The sequence below is a fragment of the Homarus americanus genome, unplaced genomic scaffold, assembly GCF_018991925.1.
Source record: "Homarus americanus isolate GMGI-L3 unplaced genomic scaffold, GMGI_Hamer_2.0 scaffold36734, whole genome shotgun sequence".
Lineage (NCBI taxonomy): Eukaryota > Metazoa > Arthropoda > Malacostraca > Decapoda > Nephropidae > Homarus > Homarus americanus.
In genome coordinates, this window is record NW_024733126.1 from 8,369,526 (window position 1) to 8,390,194 (window position 20,669).

The window sequence follows — 20,669 nt, forward strand, 5'->3', positions numbered from 1 at the left end:
GGTAAGGTAACTAGCGTGGGAGTGGGAGCATCTTCCTCCTGCTGGGGTTATGGCCGCGTTTTACTCCTCGTTAGTGATATATTACCTCCGCCGGCTCTCTCTCTCTCTCTCTCGGCTTTTATTCTACGTTAATTTCGTCTTCCTTTTCTTCTTTATCATCCTGCCTTGTTTCATTATCGTATTTATTTATATGTCATCATCATCATCATCATCATCATCATCATCATCATCATCATCATCATCATCACTATCTTCATCCTATATGAGTTACAAGTCTATTTTTAAGCACCTTTAGGTCTCCTTATCCTCGCCCAGCTAGTTAGTTAATATAATCCTCCTCATTGGCTGAAATACCGTACAATACTTTACCTTCTGACGACCACCACCCACCAAACTCCTGACGGTGTCGCTGAGGGAGGTGGCTGACAGTATGTATTGTACCTTGGTGGCTGACAGTGTGTGTGTGTGTGTATTGCTGACACCCACCACTCGGCAGCTAACAACCTCGGAGCCAACAATGGTAGATAACTTAACGTGACAGCTGGATAAAACGTGGCCAGCATTCACCTAACTGAGAAAGGTTGAGAATGTTGGGTCCTGAGACGAGTGTTTTAGCCCACCGCTTTTAGGGGAGAATATTTCCTGAATTTTTAATATAATTTTGATTTATATATTAAAATAGATAATGTTAGGTTTTTTTTTATAAATATTGAAATTAAAATCTGTAGCAATGCTGTAGTTAAACTTAATATTTTAAATGCTGTACCTTGACTTCATATTTATACCTTTATGTAACAACAACAATAATAATAACAATAATAATAATAATAATAATAATAATAATAATTTACGACAAGTTTAGTCATTCACTTTGTATATTATAATCCTAGAATATTAGTACCTGTTGAGATGCCTTCAGCAGTAACACGTAGGCTTAATCCCTGATGATCTGAAGGTAACCCGGGGATTTACCTGTGGCCTCATGCTGGGTAACACCTGTACTGAGGTGCCTAATTGTGCTAGTCTCTCTCACCTGTCTGTTGACTCCATGACAGCTGCTTTGGGTAGTACTGATAATGTTGACGTGACATTCTCTCTCTCTCTCTCTCTCTCTCTGTTCTGTCTCTTTCCTTCCTTCCTTCCTTCTGTCTTTATCACGTTTTCTTCGTGCCTTCTTTCCTTCCTTCCTTTTATATTCCTTCTTTCCTTCCTTCCTTCCTTCCTTCCTTCCTTCCTTCCTTCCTTCCTTCCTTCCTTCCTTCCTTCCTTCCTTCCTTCCTTCCTTCCTTCCTTCCTTCCTTCCTTCCTTCCTTCCTTCCTTTTATATTCCTTCCTTCCTTCCTTCCTTCCTTCCTTCCTTCCTTCCTTCATCACCAACATGGTATAAGAGTCCTATAACCTATCTACTGGGGTCGCCGTCTCTCCCAGCTCCCTAGTTAAGTCTCTCCCACGTCTAATACACCCAGCAGTCACGTTACCTGTCCCTCAGTAGTGCATCTAATTAGTATATACTGATTCATTTCCTCCTGCTTCTGTGTTTTGGTTAACAGTGTGTTATTATTTGTTATTATCCTCTTCCTCCTCCTCCTCCTCCTCCTCTTTCTTTCTTTTCTCTCCTTTTTTTATCATCGTTCTTCACCTCTTCATCATTTTTTGTCTCTTCCCTCCTCATCTCCTCCTCTCCTCTCGTTTTCTCCCTTCCTGCTCTCCTTCCCTTCCCCCTCCCTCCTCCACTTTCCTCTTCTCACCTCATCCCTGATCCCCTTCCTACCCTCCCCATCATTAAGTCATTGTACTTTAGAGGTTGATTGGGTCATTAGAGAGAGAGAGAGAGAGAGAGAGAGAGAGAGAGAGAGAGAGAGAGAGAGAGAGAGAGAGAGAGAGAGAGAGAGAGAGACTCTTCCAACTGCTGGTCGATCTCAGGCAGACTTGAGTTGTCCTCCATATTGTTATTGTTTATACCTGTGTTGCATAGTACTCTCTCTCTCTCTCTCAGATCCTGGTGTCTGCATTTTTAACTTTTTTTTTATCCACGATTTTAATTTGCATTTTGTTTTTGTCTCGGTAAAATAACACTTTGTATCTCTGCTCTCTGAACTGTTCGTCTTAATCCTCTCTCTCTTTCTTTCTTTCTTTCTTTCTTTCTTTCTTTCTTTCTTTCTTTCCGTCCCCTCCTCTCTTCCATTCCTTTACTACCCTTTGCATGTTCTCCACTTCTCTTTCTTAGCTTCTCTTCATCTTTTCTGTTTTTTCCAATTTTATCCCGATTTATCATTATTATTCCCCACTCATCCGTTCTTCCTGTTTCCCTCTCTCCCTCTTCCTCCTCCTTTCCCTTCTATCTTCTCTTCCCCCTTTCTCCTCTTAACCTGTTTCTCTTCTCCCTGCCTTCTCTCCACCCCCCTACCCTTCTCCAACCCCTCGGTCGTATGTGTGTGTGTGGCTGGGGTGTGGCTGGGGTGTGGTGTGGTGTGGTGTGGTATGCGAGGAGTATGCTAGCATTGCCTAAGCGTATTTACACAGCCACGCCTACACTCCCCTTTGCGCCCCGCCAAGTCACCGCGCCACACACGCCCTCTCCCCATTTTCCGAATTTCTTAAGTTTGCGTGAACCAAGAAACACACTTAGTAGAACCCACTCTGTTGCGGGCATAACAGGTGTTGATTGGCACTTGTGTATCATGACGTTCACTGTGTTTTTGGCCCTGTCTGTCTGTCTGTATGTACTACATGTCCGTCCCCAAAATAACTTGAGAATAGGTTTGAGAATTTGTACCAAGTTCGATGAAAATGTGGCAAGGTCTACATGATAAACTTTGGGTGCAGTCCGTGCCCAAACTGACCAAGTGTTGCCCTGGTAATGATAACACTTCATAGGGAGTTTTTCGAGGTATAAAGAAAACGATGACACGAGACAGTTTTCAGCAGTGACTTCAATAATTTACAATAAGTGTCACTATTTCGATATTCACCCCATAATGACTTGTATCACCCCGGATTGTGTTATCATCATTATTATTACGACTAATAGACGTAATTATCAGTTATTACAACAGTATTATCGCCGGATTTCACTTATTTTTCTTTTAATTACATTTGTTTTGAAAGATAAGGGACTTAACCTCAGTAGTCAGATAGTCGTAGTATTTACAAATTAAAGTGTTAGGACTTACGGGATATAGTGAGAGAGAGTAGTCAACTATTCTCTACTACTAATACATAATATATATCTCAATTAATTAATGTACGTTCTCTTAATAGTCAAACGGCAGGTAACATACGCTAATTCTTCCTAATTATTACCAGTCTAATCACATCAGATAGGTTTAATGTGTGTGTCTCTCTCTCTCGGCAGTGGAAATAATAATAATAATAATAATAATAATAATAATAATAATAATAATAATAATAATAATAATTGTAGACATTACGGTACATTACCCACGCTCACATGTAATCTGTTTATCGACATTGCGTAAATTATTGTGAGCGGCGTTGAATGCGTTCCTCATTTGATTACGCTGGCGCTAATTACCTGTAAATTTGAATTATCGAAGGTGGCGTAGCTAGTGTTATAGGATTATTATAATTTTTTTTTGTTATTAATTTTGGCAGATTAAGGTAAATTAGGCGTTCATTGATGTTAATATCCCTTGAGGTGTGAGGTGTAATTTAGGCTGGCTTGCTGTTGGTGGGCTGTTGTTGTTGTTGTTATTATTATTATTATTATTATTATTATTATTATTATTATTATTATTATTATTATTTTTGGTGGTGGGCTGTTATTGTTATTATTTTTATTATTATTATTATTATTATTATTATTATTATTATTATTATTGTTATTGTTATTATTATTGTTATTATTATTATTATTGTTGGTATTATTGTTATTAATATTATTATTATTATTATTATTATTATTATTATTATTATTATTATTATTATTATTATTATTATTATTATTATTATTATTATTATTATTATTATTATTATGATCATCATCTTTCCTGTTATAATTATCTTTATCACTCCTATCAAACACACATCATACCCCCGCGTGAGTATAACCCCGCGAGTATGACGGTTATATCCCCTATTACTTTGCTCTTGTGTATATATATATTCATTTTATTAATATTATTTTTCCACGGCCCGCTATACTCACTAATGGAAAGCGAGAGATATACGTGGTATGCGAGTATAACTAAACGTGTATAACGGTTATATCCTTCCAATATTTTATCTATCTATTGAATTAGTATAGTTTTGGGGTTCGTGTAGTGGGAACGATATGCTGGGGGTGAGTATATCCTGGTTATATATACTGATATACTATGGTTATTATGATAGTATAACGATGCGGGTATTTGGTGAGGCGATATACTCTTAATTATGTTGTTTTGTTGTTTTTTATTATTGTTAGTTATTATTATTGTTATTATTATTATTATTGTTAGTTATTATTATTATTATTATTATTATTATTATTATTATTATTGTTATTGTTATTATTGTTTATTATTATTATTATTATTATTATTATTATTATTATTATTATTATTATTACCACCAACTCTTCATGGCGTTTGGGGGGACCTGGCGTTCTGGAAGCTGACGTTTAGAGAGAGAAAGAGATGAGGTTAAAGAGAGAGAGAGAGAGAGAGAGAGAGAGAGCGAGAGAGAGAGTTACCACTTTTACTATGATTAAAACTTTGAGAAGATTGGGTAAAATCACAACTATATATATATATATATATATATATATATATATATATATATATATATATATATATATATATATATATATATATATATATATATATATATATATATATATATATATAATGATTGCAAGGCTTGAGTGTAAGGGGAGGGAAGAGGAATGGAGGGAGGGGAGTTGACGGGCATGGGTGGGAGAGAGATCTCTATATATTTCAATATTGGCAGAGAGGGCGAGGAGAAGAGGGGGGGGGGAGGTGGAGAAGAGGGGGAGGTGAGAGGAATTTTATAAAGAATGTCTGAGGGGTAAAAAAGAAGGGAGATGGGATATTAATGACGGAAGAGGAGGGGAGGAGGAGGAGGAGGAGGAGGAAGGAGAGGAGGGGGAGAAGAAGAGGGGGCTGGGAGGAGGAGGTGGAGTTGGTAGAAAAGAGATTAGGAGAGGGAGACGTAGAGAGAGAAAGAGAGAGAGGAAGGAAAGGTATACAGAGAATGGGTAAAAGGCAGTACAGTAGATATGGAAGAAATGATGTACACACGCGCTCACTTATTTACTCTCTCGTTCACTTACTCTTTCTTATTTTTCTCCTTAGTTCTTGTTCTACTCTCTCCTTCCCTCTTTACCTTCCCTCTCCTCTCCCTCCATCCCTCTCCCCTCCCTCTCTCCCTAACCTCCATCCTCCCTCTCTCCTTTGCCCCTCCCCCCTCCTCACTGTATGGATGGGTGCCTCGGCATGATAACATTGACTGCCGGGCACCACACTGGACCTCACCTCTCAAAAAAGTTGTGTCATAGGGGGAAAATGAAGTCAAAATGATGGCCGCCGGGGAGCTGCTTCAGGGAGGAAGTATAGCAGGAAAATGTTGACTTGGTGTAGGAGAGAGAGAGAACTATGGGTGCTGGTAAATGGTTAAAGGAGGCTGAAGAAGAAGAAAATATCGTCTTGATTTACGGTTAACTGAGAAAAAATCGGTAATGAATAAATATAATACGATAAAGTGAGAATCATGGCTGCTGGAAGATGATTCAAAGATGATGTAAAGGAAGGAAATATTGTCTTGGTTTAGGGGTTACTGATGGATGTATAAGTCTGAGTAAGAGAAATTGTCTAAAATCAAAGAGTAAAATTTATCATATTAGTAAAAAAAAAAAAAAAATAATAATAATAATAATAATAATAATTTGTACTAGAAATGTTAATTATAGTAATACAGTAATTATATTAATCTTTATAATAAGGATAATAGTACTGTTTGGTGATATAGTAATTAATAAGGCTTGGTGTGGGTGACTGAGGTGTGGATATGAAGATGGATGAGTGGAAGTGGGTGGATGTGTTTGTGGATGGGTAGATGTCAGTCAGTGCGTGTGGATGGACGTGTGGGTGTGTGTGTGTCTGGGTGCGGGTGGCGGATATCAGTATGAGTATAGATGATTGATTATATAAAAGTGGGTTGGATGAGCAGTTATGGGTGTTGACATGGGTGATTGGAGTGTGGGTGGGTACTGGGTGGGCGGGATGTGGTGTGTGTGTGTGTAACCAGGACCAATGACGGGGGGTGTTCTTACGGGGTTGTCAATATCACCGTAGTGTTGTGGGCGACACGAGTGAAAGGCCTTTAGAGGAACTTGATAGCCTGGGCAATGATGGAGTGACAGAATTATCTCGCCCTCACCTGATTCTAGGAAGAGGAGGAAGGATGAGGAGGAGAAAGAGGAGGAGAAGGAAGAGGAGGAAGAGGGGGACAAGGAGGAGATGAGGAGGACGAGAAGGAGACGGAAGAGTTGTAGGAGGAAAGGAGGGGGGGGATAATGATGGAATAATTAGTTAAGAAAAATAATCAGGTCTCTTTCTTTCTCTCTCTCTCTCTCTCTCTCTCTCTCTCTCTCTCTCAAACAAAATAACGAATATGGAGATAAGAGAGACACATGATAAAGTAGATCCACAGAATAACTCCGAAAAGAGAAGAAAGACAAAACACCACTAAATAAAAGGATCCTAATAAATCCGGATGATGCATGGAGACAAAGTAACAGGTAAAGAGAATAAGAGAAAATGTTAAAAGTTGTAGAGAATATGTTGAAAATATGATCAATTATGGCCAGGTAATATATTAGGAAGTGTAGGAATATGGCCAAAATATGATAGAGAATTTATAAAAGATGTAAGGATTATGTATAAGGAAGACGAGGATTGGAAGAATAATATGAGAATTATAAGATACGTCAAGATTATTATATTTTAGAGAGACGAAGATGGTGATTATATAAGACAGAATTAAAGGATATATTTTGATATTTTATATAAGGAAGACAGAATATTTAAGAATAATAAAGGAAAATAATTTCTTTTAAAACCAGACCGCGCCATAGTCGTCTTAGGGGGGTGTGTGTGTGTGTGTGTGTGTGTGTGTGTTAGTCAGTCCCCCCCTCCCCACTCTTCTCTCCCCCCCCCCTCCCTCACGGCCGTCTTCTCCATCAACTGACAAGGCGACAGTCATTTGTTTAGGGACGTGCTGCTCCCCACCTCTCTAAAACACCTCCTCACTGACTCCAAAATAAGTAGATTGTCAGTCAAAATATAGAAGAGGCCTTTTCCCACATTCCTTCGTCTTCAGGTCTAGGTGAAGCAGTGAGGAAAATTACATGCAAATGGATTAACATGGAAAGCAGACCCCAAAAAAAAAATAATAATGTATCTCAGAAAATATTTTCCTTCGTGGGTGAGCTAAAAGAAAACGTGATATTTTGTGTCAGAAGAATTGGTTGTAAATCTCATGGCAGCTAATCCCTTTAACAACCCCTCCCCCCACCCATCCCTGAGCCTCCCTTCCCCTGCCTACTCTCCTTACCCCCTCCCTTCGTCTCCTGGACCGGTGTTATATTTCTGGTTATCGTGGCCGCTAGTGTTAGATTTCGTGTTATCCTGGCCAGCATCTAGAGAGAAGCATCAAGGGTAACACCGTCAGACAAGCGAGATAGAGCACATGGCTGGCAGGAGGACAAGTCACCCCCAAGTCCAAGTTAAATTTTTTTTTATAACTCGGACGTGATTCTCAGAGCTCCCCCGACACTCCATCACTATATAGCTCATAATATAATACTATTTCCCTCATCACTGGTGCTAGAATAACATCTATCATCCAAAATGGAGTCGAAGTTGCACCAGGACTATAACTAACCCTCGGAGTTAAGGAGGTAAAATTTAACTTGGGAATCTCTGAGGATCTGGACGTGGTTGAGGTAGTGGGCGTTTACTGGGTGAGATTTATGATATTCGACGTTGATCTTGTTCCTGTCAGGTGAAGTGTTTTAAGGTGGGTGGGTAGCTGACCAGGTGGGGCTATTATTATTATTATTATTATTATTATTATTATTATTATTATTATTATTATTATTATTGTTTTTGTTATTCTTGTGGTACAAACAACAGTCTGGACATCACCTGATCGTCTAATTTAATTTAGCCTTAATTAACCTTCATCCCATCTAACGCCATCACTCCCAAACCTTACCAGACGAAACTACAGCAAAAACCCCCTGAAGAATTAACCCTCACCTTAACCAAGCTCGACCAACCCCTTAACCTAACTCAACCTGCTCTTAAATCAACTTTAACTAACTTCTAACTCAACCTAAGTCAACTAACACCCTAACTCCAACCAAGTGCACTTCAACCAGCCCCTAACTCATTCCAAGTCAACCAATCCCATAACTCAACCTAACTCAACCTTCAGCCTTAGCCCCTCAACCTCAATAACCAGCCCAACCTCAACCAAACTCAGCCTAAACCAGCCCCAACCAGCCCCTCAACTAACTCAGCCTCAACCAACTCAGCCTCAAGCCCCCTAACTCAGCCTCAACCAGCCCCTAACTCAGCCCAACCAGCCCCTCTCAGCCTCAACCAGCCCCTAACTCAGCCTCAACCAGCCCCTCTCAGCCTCAACCAGCCCCTAACTCAGCTCAACCAGCCTCAGCCAGCCCCCTAACTCAGCCTCAACCAGCCCCTAACTCAGCCTCAACCAGCCCCTAACTCAGCCTCTCAGCCAGCCTCCTAACTCGCCTCAACCAGCCCCTAGCCCCTAACTCAGCCTCAACCAGCCCCTAACTCAGCCTCTAACTAACCCAACCCCTATTCAAACCATATCCACAGGTTCAGCATGAAGAAAAATTTGAGCTAATTTGGGTGTTATTATGCACCCTTGCCCACCTTCCCCTGTACCCTTTTCTATACCACTTCCTCCTTTCCCCTCCCCTGTATCTACCCCTACCCTCTGTAGCATCTTCCCCCCCGCCCCCTGTGCCCACCTTCCCCTGTACCCCCTTTTCTCTATACCCACTTCCTCCTTACTCCCTCCCCCTGTATCTACCCCTCACCCTCTGTACCATCTTCCCACCTTCCCCCTGTACCTTCCCCTTCTCTATACCCACCTCCCCTCCTTACTCCCCTTCCCCCTGTACCCCTCACCCTCTGTACCAACCTCCTCTCACCCTTTTCCTTCCTGGACCCCCTTCCCCTGTAACACCCTTCCCCTCTCCCCCCTTCCCCAGTAACCCCCTTCCCCCAGTAACCCCTTCCCCCAGTAACCCCTTCCCCAGTAACCTCCTTCCCTAACCTCCTTCCCCCAGTAACCCCTTCCCCTCTCACCTTCCCCCTCCCACCCCCTACCACACCTTAACATCAACATTCACAGTGACTCGATACTAAAATATAAAAATAGGAAATATATTTTTAATGTTTCCCTCATTTTTGTGTCATCGTGTTTTAATCTACACGAATTGAGTTTTGTGTTTAAATGGGGAAAAAATCCTCTTAGTAGTTTGTTGTGTGTGTGTGGTTTTTTTTTTGCGCTTTTAATTAGAAACTGTGAATATAGATGGATAGTGAGAGTAGAGTTTTATAATGTTGTGGAAACTGAGGTGAAATTTTAGAACTTTTTTTGTTTTTTTTTTAGATTATTTAAGGATGTGTAGCTGTGTGATGCCGCCTCCTGTTCACTGTGGTTATGAGTTTGATTGTGTTTCGTATTTGATGTTTGAGAAGAGTTGACTTTGGATGTAATAATAATAATAATAATAATAATAATAATAATAATAATAATAATAATAATAATAATAATCCAAGTCATCAATTACCTGTCTCTCCTTCCTTCTTCCCCCCTCCTTCCCTCCCTCCTTCCCTCCTTCTCCCTTCCTTCCCACCCCATTCCCCCTCCCCTCCCCCCTGTGTCTGTGTGAATGTCATGATGTAAGTTATCGTCTGATTCAAGAGAGGAAGCTTGTGAGTTACTCCTCGTACCTCACACTTGACCTCCTCCTCGAGATTTTATTCAAGAGTGGACGGTAACTTATACTGTCGCCATAAGAGCGCCACACCAGGCAGAGAATAGGCGAACGTTCGTCTGGCGTTGACTCCGTGGAGATGTACTGCTGGGTTTGCTGCATATATGTATAGAGACTTAATTGTGAGCTTGGGGGGGGGGGACAGTGAATGGATGTTGAGAGAGAGAGGTGAAGGATGGGAAGACATATGGAAGGGGAGAGAAGAAAAGAGACGGAAGAGACAAGGAAGAATTGATGATTGTGAGGAGTGGAGGAAAGAGGAGGGGGTGAGGTGAAGGAAGAAAGCAGGGAAGGGAAATAGAGTGAAGAAAGAAAGTAGTGAAGTGAAAGAAGAAAGCAGGGAGGTAAGGGAGTGGAGGAGAGAGGTGAGGTGAAGGAAGAAAGCAGGGAGGTAAGGTAGTGTTTAGACAGGACATGGTAAGTGGGCGTCCCTAGTGTTTATGGGCGTCTGGGTGGGCGTGGTTGTGTGTGTTTATGTCTTGGGGAAAGGTGACTGAGCATAGATGGTTGTAGTTAGAGAGAGAGAGAGAGAGAGAGAGAGAGAGAGGAGAGAGAGAGAGAGAGAGAGAGAGAGAGAGAGAGAGAGACTACTGTAACATAAGAGGAAGTCACAGCATGAACATTATTTTTTTGGGGGGGGAGGACTAAACTGACCCACACACGGTACAGTTCACTATTAAGGAGTGACGTTATATATAGGGGCTGTTGATCTGACGTAGCATTCACTTTTGTGTCTTGGCTGTAGTGGTTGAGACGCTGAGAGTTGTGTCCAGGAAGGAGAGTCGGTAGAGGCAAGTTGTGGAAGTCTAGGGTTAGTCTCTCTCTCTCTCTCTCTCTCGGGGTATCGTGTGCTACAGAGGGATATCATGGTTAGTGGTGCGGATGACGGTCGGCAGGGAGGCGTGTGTTTGCGTGGTGTCGTGTTACAGGCGTGTAGTATGGGCGTGGTGACAGGCGTGTAGTAGGGGCGTGCTAGCTTGGTGAGTGACACTGTGCATTTAGTAGAGGAAAAGTGGTGAGTACACTTGAGTAGGCAGGTTTCAAGTGCTCTGTCTTGTGTGTGTGCGTGGGAGGCAAGGCAGGTGAATGGGTGTGAGGCGTGGCAAGATTTCGGAAGGATGAATTGACCCTAAAGGCGTGGTTGTAGGTAGTGGGCGTGGTGAGGAATGGTTGGCCACCAAGAGGCGTGTGTCAGGGCCGTATGTCGGGGCCGTGTGTCGGGGCCGTGTTTACAGAAGGAAAGTGAAAAGTATTTTAAAGTGTCTGCTTCCTGTTGAGAGAGACCCTGCTGGACGGACTCACTGCTGGACGGACTCACTGCTGGACGGACTCACTGCTGGACGGACTCACTGCTGGACGGACTCACTTCTAGACGGACTCACTTCTAGACGGACTCACTACTAGACGGACTCACTACTAGACGGACTCACTACTAGACGGACTCACTACTAGACGGACTCACTACTAGACGGACTCACTACTGTTGTTGAGGGTCTCTGTCCGGATGTCCACTTAGGTTCCTTCAAGTGCATTTTCGGTTCGAGTGTATGATGTAATTGGTGGGTTTATTAATAGATGGATTGTTTGACGGATAGATAGACAGATAGATAGATAGATAGATAGATAGATAGATAGATAGATAGATAGATAGATAGATAGACTAACTAGCTCCATGGCTTCGTGTACAGAGAGGGGCAATTCGGTACTTGTAACAGATATCACCTTAATTACTTGCCAGCCAGGTAAAAGCCACGTAAATAAGGTAAAGCACTCCAGGTAATTTCACTTGAGGAATAAACATACTAATGTTGCTTTGGGTATTGGGGTTAGGTTAGGTTAGGTTAGGTTAGATTAGATTAGATTAGATTAGATTAGATTAGGTTAGGTTAGGTTTGGTTAGGTTAGATTAGATTAGGTTAGGTTAGATTAGATTAGGTTAGGTTAGATTAAGTTAGATTAGGTTAGGTTTGATTAGGTTAGGTTTGATTAGGTTAGATTAGGTTAGGTTAGATTAGAGTAGGTTAGATTAGATTAGATTAGATTAGGGTAGGTTAGGTTAGGTTAGGATGGCTTATCTTCAGGTGAAATAAGCTGGGGTGGAATTTCATGAGGTGACCCGAAGGCAGCCATCCGTTGGTAGGTCGTTCTTAATCTACACTCACCTGGAAGACAGGTGTAATTATTAAACGAAAAGTCTTCTGAGAGGAGGGAACAGTTGCCTCCTAGACAGTGTGGTGGAATATTGAAGTAAGCTGCGACTATCTCTAATTAGGCTCCGTATATGTGTGTGTGTGTGTGTGTGTGTGTGTGTGTGTGTGTGTGTGAGAGAGAGTGAGTGAGTGAGTGAGTGTGTGTGTGTGTGTGTGTGTGTTTGATCAAGTGAGATGATTAATGAGTCCCTTCCTACCGTCTCTCCCCTCCTTACTCCTTCTTCCTCTACCTCCCTTTACTTCTCCCCCTGCACCTCCCCTTGCCTCTCCCTCCCTCCCGGTCTATCAAAATGTCATATTAGCAGAGTAAATAATTTCAGAAGTGTAGCCAGGTGAGGGTCGCCACCTTTTCCTCTCCTGGGCCCTCTAATGATATTCATACCCCCACCCCCCTTATTAGAGCACCTCCCGCAGTGTTACCAGCTGAGAGTTACGACGCGTTTATTCGTGGGTGAGTATTAAAACGCGCGTACTCTCTCAGCGGGAGCGATCAACGGAAAAAAAATAAAGCAACCTGGTCAACCAAATGGAACTACGCCAGAGTTTATATATCATGCGACAAAAAAGTTCTTTACGATGTGTGGTAAGAAGAGCCGCCCCCTGACCTCTCACTTCCTCACCAGAACACCAATTTGCTCCCACGTTGAGAAGCGACTCGGTAGTGTAAACACCGAGTCGTCAGCTACAAAACTGAGACAGACGATACCGGGTCTTAATTGGTCGGAACGCAAACTGGGCCAGGGAGGAGGAGGAAAAAAAGAGGTAGAGGAGGAAGGTGGCTGTTGGATGTTGTAAGGGGGGGGGGTGTGTTGGTGGTAGTAGTTGGGGAGGTGTTAAGGCGGCGTCACACTAGCATATTTTGCGTAATATTCTTGCATCAATTTTCTAAGGATTGTTAGTTTTCTGAGCGTGCCCTGTTACACACGCACATAGAACCAGTGCGCAGTTCGCTCCGCTTTCGTCAACTGTAAATAAAGATGGCGGCTCCAACTAACCAAGAAGCAGCCGCTGTTCTGCGCTTTATCGGGTCTGTAGTGCAACGTGGTAGAGCCAAACGTTCCAAAAAGCGTGAGTAGGTTGGCACGTGGTGAGAAAGAGAGTGTTTACCGCAGATTGTTTACAAAGTTGAGTTTAAAGACAGTGAAGCTGTGAGAAACTGGTTCTGGCAGGATAAGGTACAGGACCATGAACTACTACTGGTGACGTCAATCCCTGAAAATGTCAGCACCAGACTGAGGAAGGCAGCGGCTGACACCCATTTAGCAACAGGTTGGTCCCAGGAGAATTGTTGTTGTACTTGGTAGCTGGCCGTTCATTACTTGTTGTTCATGCCAAAAGTAAGGCCTGTGTTACTCTCAGAGAATAAAAGAATGAAAACCTTAAAAACCAAGTGAGAATAAGGATGGGTGTGCTTGCCTGCCTGCCTGCCTGTCTGTCTGTCTGTCTCTGTCTGCTTCTGTTTGTTTGTCTGTGTCTCCAGTTGTAGTATAACAATATATTGCCTAATGAAGCTATGACTGGTGCAGGTAACCACGATAATAAGGTTGATGGTGACTCACCTGGGTACTGTCTACGGGTCAACAGGTGTCGCGTGTGGTGGTGACGTGGGTAGTGACGGACGCCTGGTGATAAAGACGGGGACAGACGGGGACACAGACAGCCGTGGTGATCATAAGGACGGTGTAAAGTGCTTGTGATAAGAGCCTGGGCAGTAAATAAGGACTCAACATTACAGTGCAGAGATAAAGCCGCAGGAAGACATGTTTTGGTATGCGGGAGGGAGGAAGGTGGTCCTCCATATGTGGGGAGAGACGATGGTTGTTGAGTTTCGAGGAGGACTTGTGTCAAGGGTCATGTTGTACTTGATTTTTTTTTACATGAATTCCTGGCTTATTATTTTTTTTATGCTCCTCCATCTTTAAGACATTTTTGGCACTTAGTTTACATGTTTGTCTTCCTTGTTCGTTTGTCGGTTGTGTACTATGGATCACCTGGAGATTAGCCTCCCCCTCCCTCCCACTTGATGATTACATTTCCTAATGGTTCCTTGGAGGTTAGGTTAGGTTAATCTTAAGGTGAAATAAGCTATAGGCTGATTTCTAGCTGTTGTATCACTCGGGGTAATTGAGGTTTATTGTGAAGAATACCCAAGTCAGTGTCTGCATGAAGGGCCAATTTGGGTTACGTTATGCTAGCGAGTACTTGAGATTACCCCCCTCCTTACACATACACATGCCCGACAACACTCACAACCCCAGCGTGTGTTCCTCCCCAGCGTGTGTTCCTCCCCCAGCGTGTGATGCCTCCCCAGCGTGTGTTCCTCCCCCAGCGTGTGCTGCTTCCCCAGCAGCAGCTCAGATCTATGGTCAGTGGCCTAACTAGGTGGTGGTTATAATGTAAACTGATGAAAGAGAAGAAAGAAGATAACAAGAAAACAGCAAAATATTGATGATTGATTTTAAAGAACGGAAAATAACAAATATGGATGACAAGATAAAAGACAGTGAGAAGAAAAAACAAACAGAAAATAATTATGAATATTTACTTCGCTAACGTTCAGAGGTTTTGTAGGAAGGTCAGGGCGTTGTTGGTTCTCACTCGGGTTAAAATCCAGTTAAGTTGATTCTGTTTAGACCAGTGTGAGGGGTAAACTTATCTCCATGATGTAACGGGACTTTGCAACAAGAAATGCAATTTTGCTTAATGTTGAGGGAGCTTCATCAACGCTGTCTGGCACGAGGTAAAGTGACTCTGCAACCAGAAATATTACCTTGAAGATTATATTGTGTGAGGTAAGAAGTTGTGTGATTACAAGCCATCGTGAGCCTTTATGATGAGTGAGAGCCACGAGGACGGTGTTGTCGTCAGGTGTTGTGGAGCGGGAAGACGCGAGGTGTTTGTGTTGTTGTGTTTACACTATATAAATTATGTAATCCTCTTTGGAAAAGCTCGTACGTTTTTTTTATCAGATGTTCAGGTGTTCGATATGCGAGTCATGTATAATGTTAATTATGGTGATAAAGGCAGAATACCACGCCCAGATTCTCAGTCTTCTCTCGTTGGATTTTCATTACGGAACTGTTGATGTTGGAACATTTCCGTCTGACTGTATGACCATTGTGTAGAACCACCACCACTTCTCCCATGGACGATGGTGTAACTGGGTTTTAACCATGAACCATTAAGGAGGTGTAGTGAGGAGCTGCCCCACACTGTCCACCCCACCCCGCCCCGCCTCTGTCCACCCCGCCCCGCCTCTGTCCACCCCGCCCCGCTCCTGTCCACCCGTGCGTGTCTGTATTGTCGTGTTTAGCGGACAGACGAGACGGGACTTGGCCTACATCTTATTATGCCCCCCTCCCTGCCTCCACATATAGCAGGGTGAGGGGTAGATGGACTTACCTCTGCCCATCCTTCTGTCTGCTCGCTCATGTTTGTCAGCAGGAGGACGCAGAAAGAGTATCCAACTTAGAAACCTTTTTTTTTATATTCGTTATTTTATACTTTAATACATTATAAGATTTAAAGGTTGCGTAGTCATTTTGTTTTCATTTTCTTTAAAGTTTTCAAGGAGTTATTGTGTGGTTGGAAGACGTGTAATCTCGCTTAGTTTACAAATGACAAGATTCTTAAACTAGAGCCCAGGTAGTAGCCAATCAGGAAAGCCTGCTGACCTCCATCTCAGCCAATTACGGAGTTCTCATTCTGATAAGGGTTTCATCTAATAACAGTGTTTACCTTTGCAGGTTTAATCTGGGTATGTAAAGCAGCTGGAGAATTAAGCGGTGTTGGCAGTGCAGAAGAAAATGTGACTTTTCAAGAAACATCTGTTTGTGTGTTTTGATATTACACAACTGACGTGAAGCAACTGAGGCTGTTTACAGTCAGCTGCGGAAATATGAGACTCGCAATTACCGACCAAGTTTATTTTTCTCGCAACGAAACTTCCTATTCAGTTGTTGCCTGACTGTTGGCAAGTCTCTCTTTCTTGGCCCTGACACACCACCAAACTCTGCGAGACCAAAGTTTATCTGACGGGGGTGGTGGAGGGGTCGGCCGCCTCCCGTGACCTTGGTGGAGGGGTCGGCCGCCTCCCGTGACCTTGGTGGAGGGGTCGGCCGCCTCCCGTGACCTTGGTGGAGGGGTCGGCCGCCTCCCGTGACCTTGGTGGAGGGGTCGGCCGCCTCCCGTGACCTTGGTGGAGGGGTCGGCCGCCTCCCGTGACCTTGGTGGAGGGGTCGGCCGCCTCCCGTGACCTTGGTGGAGGGGTCGGCCGCCTCCCGTGACCTTGGTGGAGGGTCGGCCGCCTCCCGTGACATTGGTGGAGGGGTCGGCCGCCTCCCGTGACCTTGGTGGAGGGGTCGGCCGCCTCCCGTGACCTTGGTGGAGGGGTCGGCCGCCTCCCGTGACCTTGGTGGAGGGGTCGGCCGCTTCCCGTGACCTTGGTGGAGGGGTCGGCTGCTTCCCGTGACCTTGGTGGAGGAGAGTTTAAAGCTGAGGAAAAGTGTGTTGAAAAGTAATATGGCTCCCTAATTATTGGTTGAATGTTTGTTAGGTCTAGTCTTTTGAATTTCTTCCCCACTCTAGAAATATAAAGTTCCGTTTAAGTAATGGCAACTAACTTAGGAAATAGCTGAAGGTCTTACATCATACAGAAAAAAAAAATCTTTTTGCCATCTTCTCTGGGAAAAAAGTCGCACCACTATTTTTTGTATTGTTCTACGTGTATTTTTTCCTTTAAACTAAGAGAGAAAAGAGATAATTTACTGTACATAGAATGGGTCGTTGGCTTCACTTGGTGGATCCTCTGAGGGACAAATGCTGGGTCTGGTGTGTCAACGCCAGTGAACCATTCTTGAGGACGACGCAGCAGATGTAGTGACGCTCAACACAGTGTAGTGGTGTAGCCGGCCTTGTGGGGGTCTCGGTGGTCCTCAGTAGTGATGTTAAGAGAGGGAAGAGTGCCAGTGAGCCTCTCCATCAACTGTAAATTTACCTCAATGTTGTCTTTGGTGATGTAGATAGAGGGAGGAGTTCTGAGCTGCTCCATCACTTACCACAATACTCTGGGAGGCCATTTAGAAGGAAGGAGCTGCTCCGGGCTTCAACCTCGTGGTGTAGATACACCTCAATGGCGATAGTGGTCACGTAGGAAAAAGAAACACCTACATTACTCTGCTCCCGTGACCTTGGTGGAGGGGTCGGCCGCCTCCCGTGACCTTGGTGGAGGGGTCGGCCGCCTCCCGTGACCTTGGTGGAGGGGTCGGCCGCCTCCCGTGACCTTGGTGGAGGGGTCGGCCGCCTCCCGTGACCTTGGTGGAGGGGTCGGCCGCCTCCCGTGACCTTGGTGGAGGGGTCGGCCGCCTCCCGTGACCTTGGTGGAGGGGTCGGCCGCCTCCCGTGACCTTGGTGGAGGGGTCGGCCGCCTCCCGTGACCTTGGTGGAGGGTCGGCCGCCTCCCGTGACATTGGTGGAGGGGTCGGCCGCCTCCCGTGACCTTGGTGGAGGGGTCGGCCGCCTCCCGTGACCTTGGTGGAGGGGTCGGCCGCCTCCCGTGACCTTGGTGGAGGGGTCGGCCGCTTCCCGTGACCTTGGTGGAGGGGTCGGCTGCTTCCCGTGACCTTGGTGGAGGAGAGTTTAAAGCTGAGGAAAAGTGTGTTGAAAAGTAATATGGCTCCCTAATTATTGGTTGAATGTTTGTTAGGTCTAGTCTTTTGAATTTCTTCCCCACTCTAGAAATATAAAGTTCCGTTTAAGTAATGGCAACTAACTTAGGAAATAGCTGAAGGTCTTACATCATACAGAAAAAAAAAATCTTTTTGCCATCTTCTCTGGGAAAAAAGTCGCACCACTATTTTTTGTATTGTTCTACGTGTATTTTTTCCTTTAAACTAAGAGAGAAAAGAGATAATTTACTGTACATAGAATGGGTCGTTGGCTTCACTTGGTGGATCCTCTGAGGGACAAATGCTGGGTCTGGTGTGTCAACGCCAGTGAACCATTCTTGAGGACGACGCAGCAGATGTAGTGACGCTCAACACAGTGTAGTGGTGTAGCCGGCCTTGTGGGGGTCTCGGTGGTCCTCAGTAGTGATGTTAAGAGAGGGAAGAGTGCCAGTGAGCCTCTCCATCAACTGTAAATTTACCTCAATGTTGTCTTTGGTGATGTAGATAGAGGGAGGAGTTCTGAGCTGCTCCATCACTTACCACAATACTCTGGGAGGCCATTTAGAAGGAAGGAGCTGCTCCGGGCTTCTCCCTCGTGGTGTAGATACACCTCAATGGCGATAGTGGTCACGTAGGAAAAAGAAACACCTACATTACTCTTATAAATTTACCGCAAGTGTTGACACTGTGTGAACTAACATAATTCCTCTCTCCTGCAGGTATGTGTGTGTCAGCTGATGGTGATTCTCGACGTGTAGTTGTTAACACGTCTCGTCACACTACAGGGCGCCGTGAGTACCTAGTTTGTTTCATTATTGCCCCGTCAGTTCAGCTTTACGTTCCGGCTTATTTTAGTAAGCGAGTTTCTGACAGGCAAGTACTCTGAGTATAAGCCTCGCGGACCAGAGGCTTTCCGCTGCTGCTGGTGGTGCTGGTGGGAGGCGGTTGACGAAAGTTTAGAACAAAAAGAAGCATTTTTTTATAAGTCTTGGGACCCTCAAAGAAGAGCGATCCGTTTAAAACTCAACGAAGTAATTTTCCAGGTATGATCACAGATTACGCGGCCGAGTTGTGGCAGAAAATAAGGTTCACGTGGTAGAGAGTCGCCAGGGTGGTCGGTCGGTACACGGCTGATGACGGGGGGGGTGGAGAAGGGAATAAATCCCAGATATTTGGGCTTTTAGCATAAAAGAACCGCCACTGCTGGCAGAAGATGGGTGAACGTTCGTCTGACGTAGCTTCTTGAAGAGAGTTAGTGCGTAGTGTAAGTTAACACCAGGTTCTGTTGTTTGTTGGGGCTGCTCCTGACACTACTTGGAGGTAATGTATGACCAGAAACATTTGTCTCGCGGGTGATTGTTTTACATTTTTATGACATTCTAGTCGAGGATTGGTCAGGGAGGAGAGGGGTGGAGTAATGGAGTGAGAGAGAAGGTGTGAGGTAGGGGAGTGGAGTAGGAGGAATAGGAGAGATGGGGTAAGAGAGTGGATGAAGAGGAGTTGGAGGAAGAGAGGGGCAAAGTAGAGGTAAGGAGAGGTGAGTGAAGGTGGGAGACGGGTGGGTAGGTGGAGGAGAGATGATGGTAGGTGGAGGAGGAGTAGTGGTAAATGAAAGAGAGGTGGAGTAGAGGCAAAAGAGAGATGAGGGAAGGTAGAGGAGGAGGAATATGAGTAAAAACAAAGGTCATCAACCCAGCTCCAGGTAAACTCCAGGTAAAGTGTGTGGCCATAACCTTCAACATTTGGCCATAAAGACGTCTGGCTGGGCGTTACAGAGGAAGTATCCCACAACCCGCAGTAAGAATAGCAATAGAAACAACCTCGGAGGTCTTGGATCACGTAAGAGGTAATGACGTCAACCGACCTCTCGACCTAACCTATCTTAACCCACACCTTAACCCACCCTTAACCTTAACCCACCCTTAACCTTAACCCACCCTTAACCTTAACCCACCCTTAACCTTAACCCACCCTTAACCTTAACCCACCCTTAACCTTAACCCACCCTAACCTTAACTCTGACCTGAACCCAACCCAACCTCTTGACTTGTATGGAAACTTTTTGGTGCGTGTTTTATAATGAATTGGTACGATTATGGCAGTTCATTACTATTTTAACCTAACCTAACCCAAACTAACCTGACCTAACCTAACCCGACCTAACCTAACCCGACCTAACCTAACCTGACCTAACCTAACCCAAACTAACCTAACCTAACCTGACCCGACCCGACCCGACCCGACCCGACCCGACCCGACCCGTCTGCCACATGCAAGGGGTCCGGGAGTTAACAAATATTATACATACTAAATATAGTTTGTGTTTGAGGAATGTGTACATAATATTACAGTGAGAAATAATTTGTGTTGGGTTTAATACCTTTAGCAAACATTAGACTTTAAAGAGAATTGTGTTATTAACTTCAGCCACTTTATTAAGAATTACAAGATCAAAAAATATTTTACACACGAAACCCAACCAAGTGTGTGTGTGTGTGTGTGTGTGTGTGTGTGTGTGTGTGTGTGTGTGTGTGTGTGTGTGTGTGTGTGTGTGTGTGTGTGTGTGTGTGTGTGTGTGTGTGTGTGTGTGTGTGTGTGTGTGTGTGTGTGTGTGTGTGTGTGTGTGTGTGTGTGTGTGTGTGTGTGTGTGTGTGTGTGTGTGTGTGTGTGTGTGTGTGTGTGTGTGTGTGTGTGTGTGTGTGTGTGTGTGTGTGTGTGTGTGTGTGT

General features: G+C 44.3%; 1 protein-coding gene across 1 annotated transcript in view; it reads right to left on the bottom strand.

Annotated features, from left to right (window-relative positions):
* Positions 1–20,669, bottom strand: part of LOC121869288 (serine/arginine repetitive matrix protein 1-like) — a 40,207-nt gene that overhangs the window by 4,130 nt on the left and 15,408 nt on the right. The window contains exons 2-4 of the mRNA XM_042370534.1: positions 17,446–17,919; positions 16,288–16,770; positions 7,906–8,018 (exon numbers count right to left, since the gene is read on the bottom strand). Coding sequence (XP_042226468.1) covers positions 7,906–8,018; positions 16,288–16,770; positions 17,446–17,919 — 1,070 coding nt within the window. The remainder of the gene's footprint in view (positions 1–7,905; positions 8,019–16,287; positions 16,771–17,445; positions 17,920–20,669) is intronic.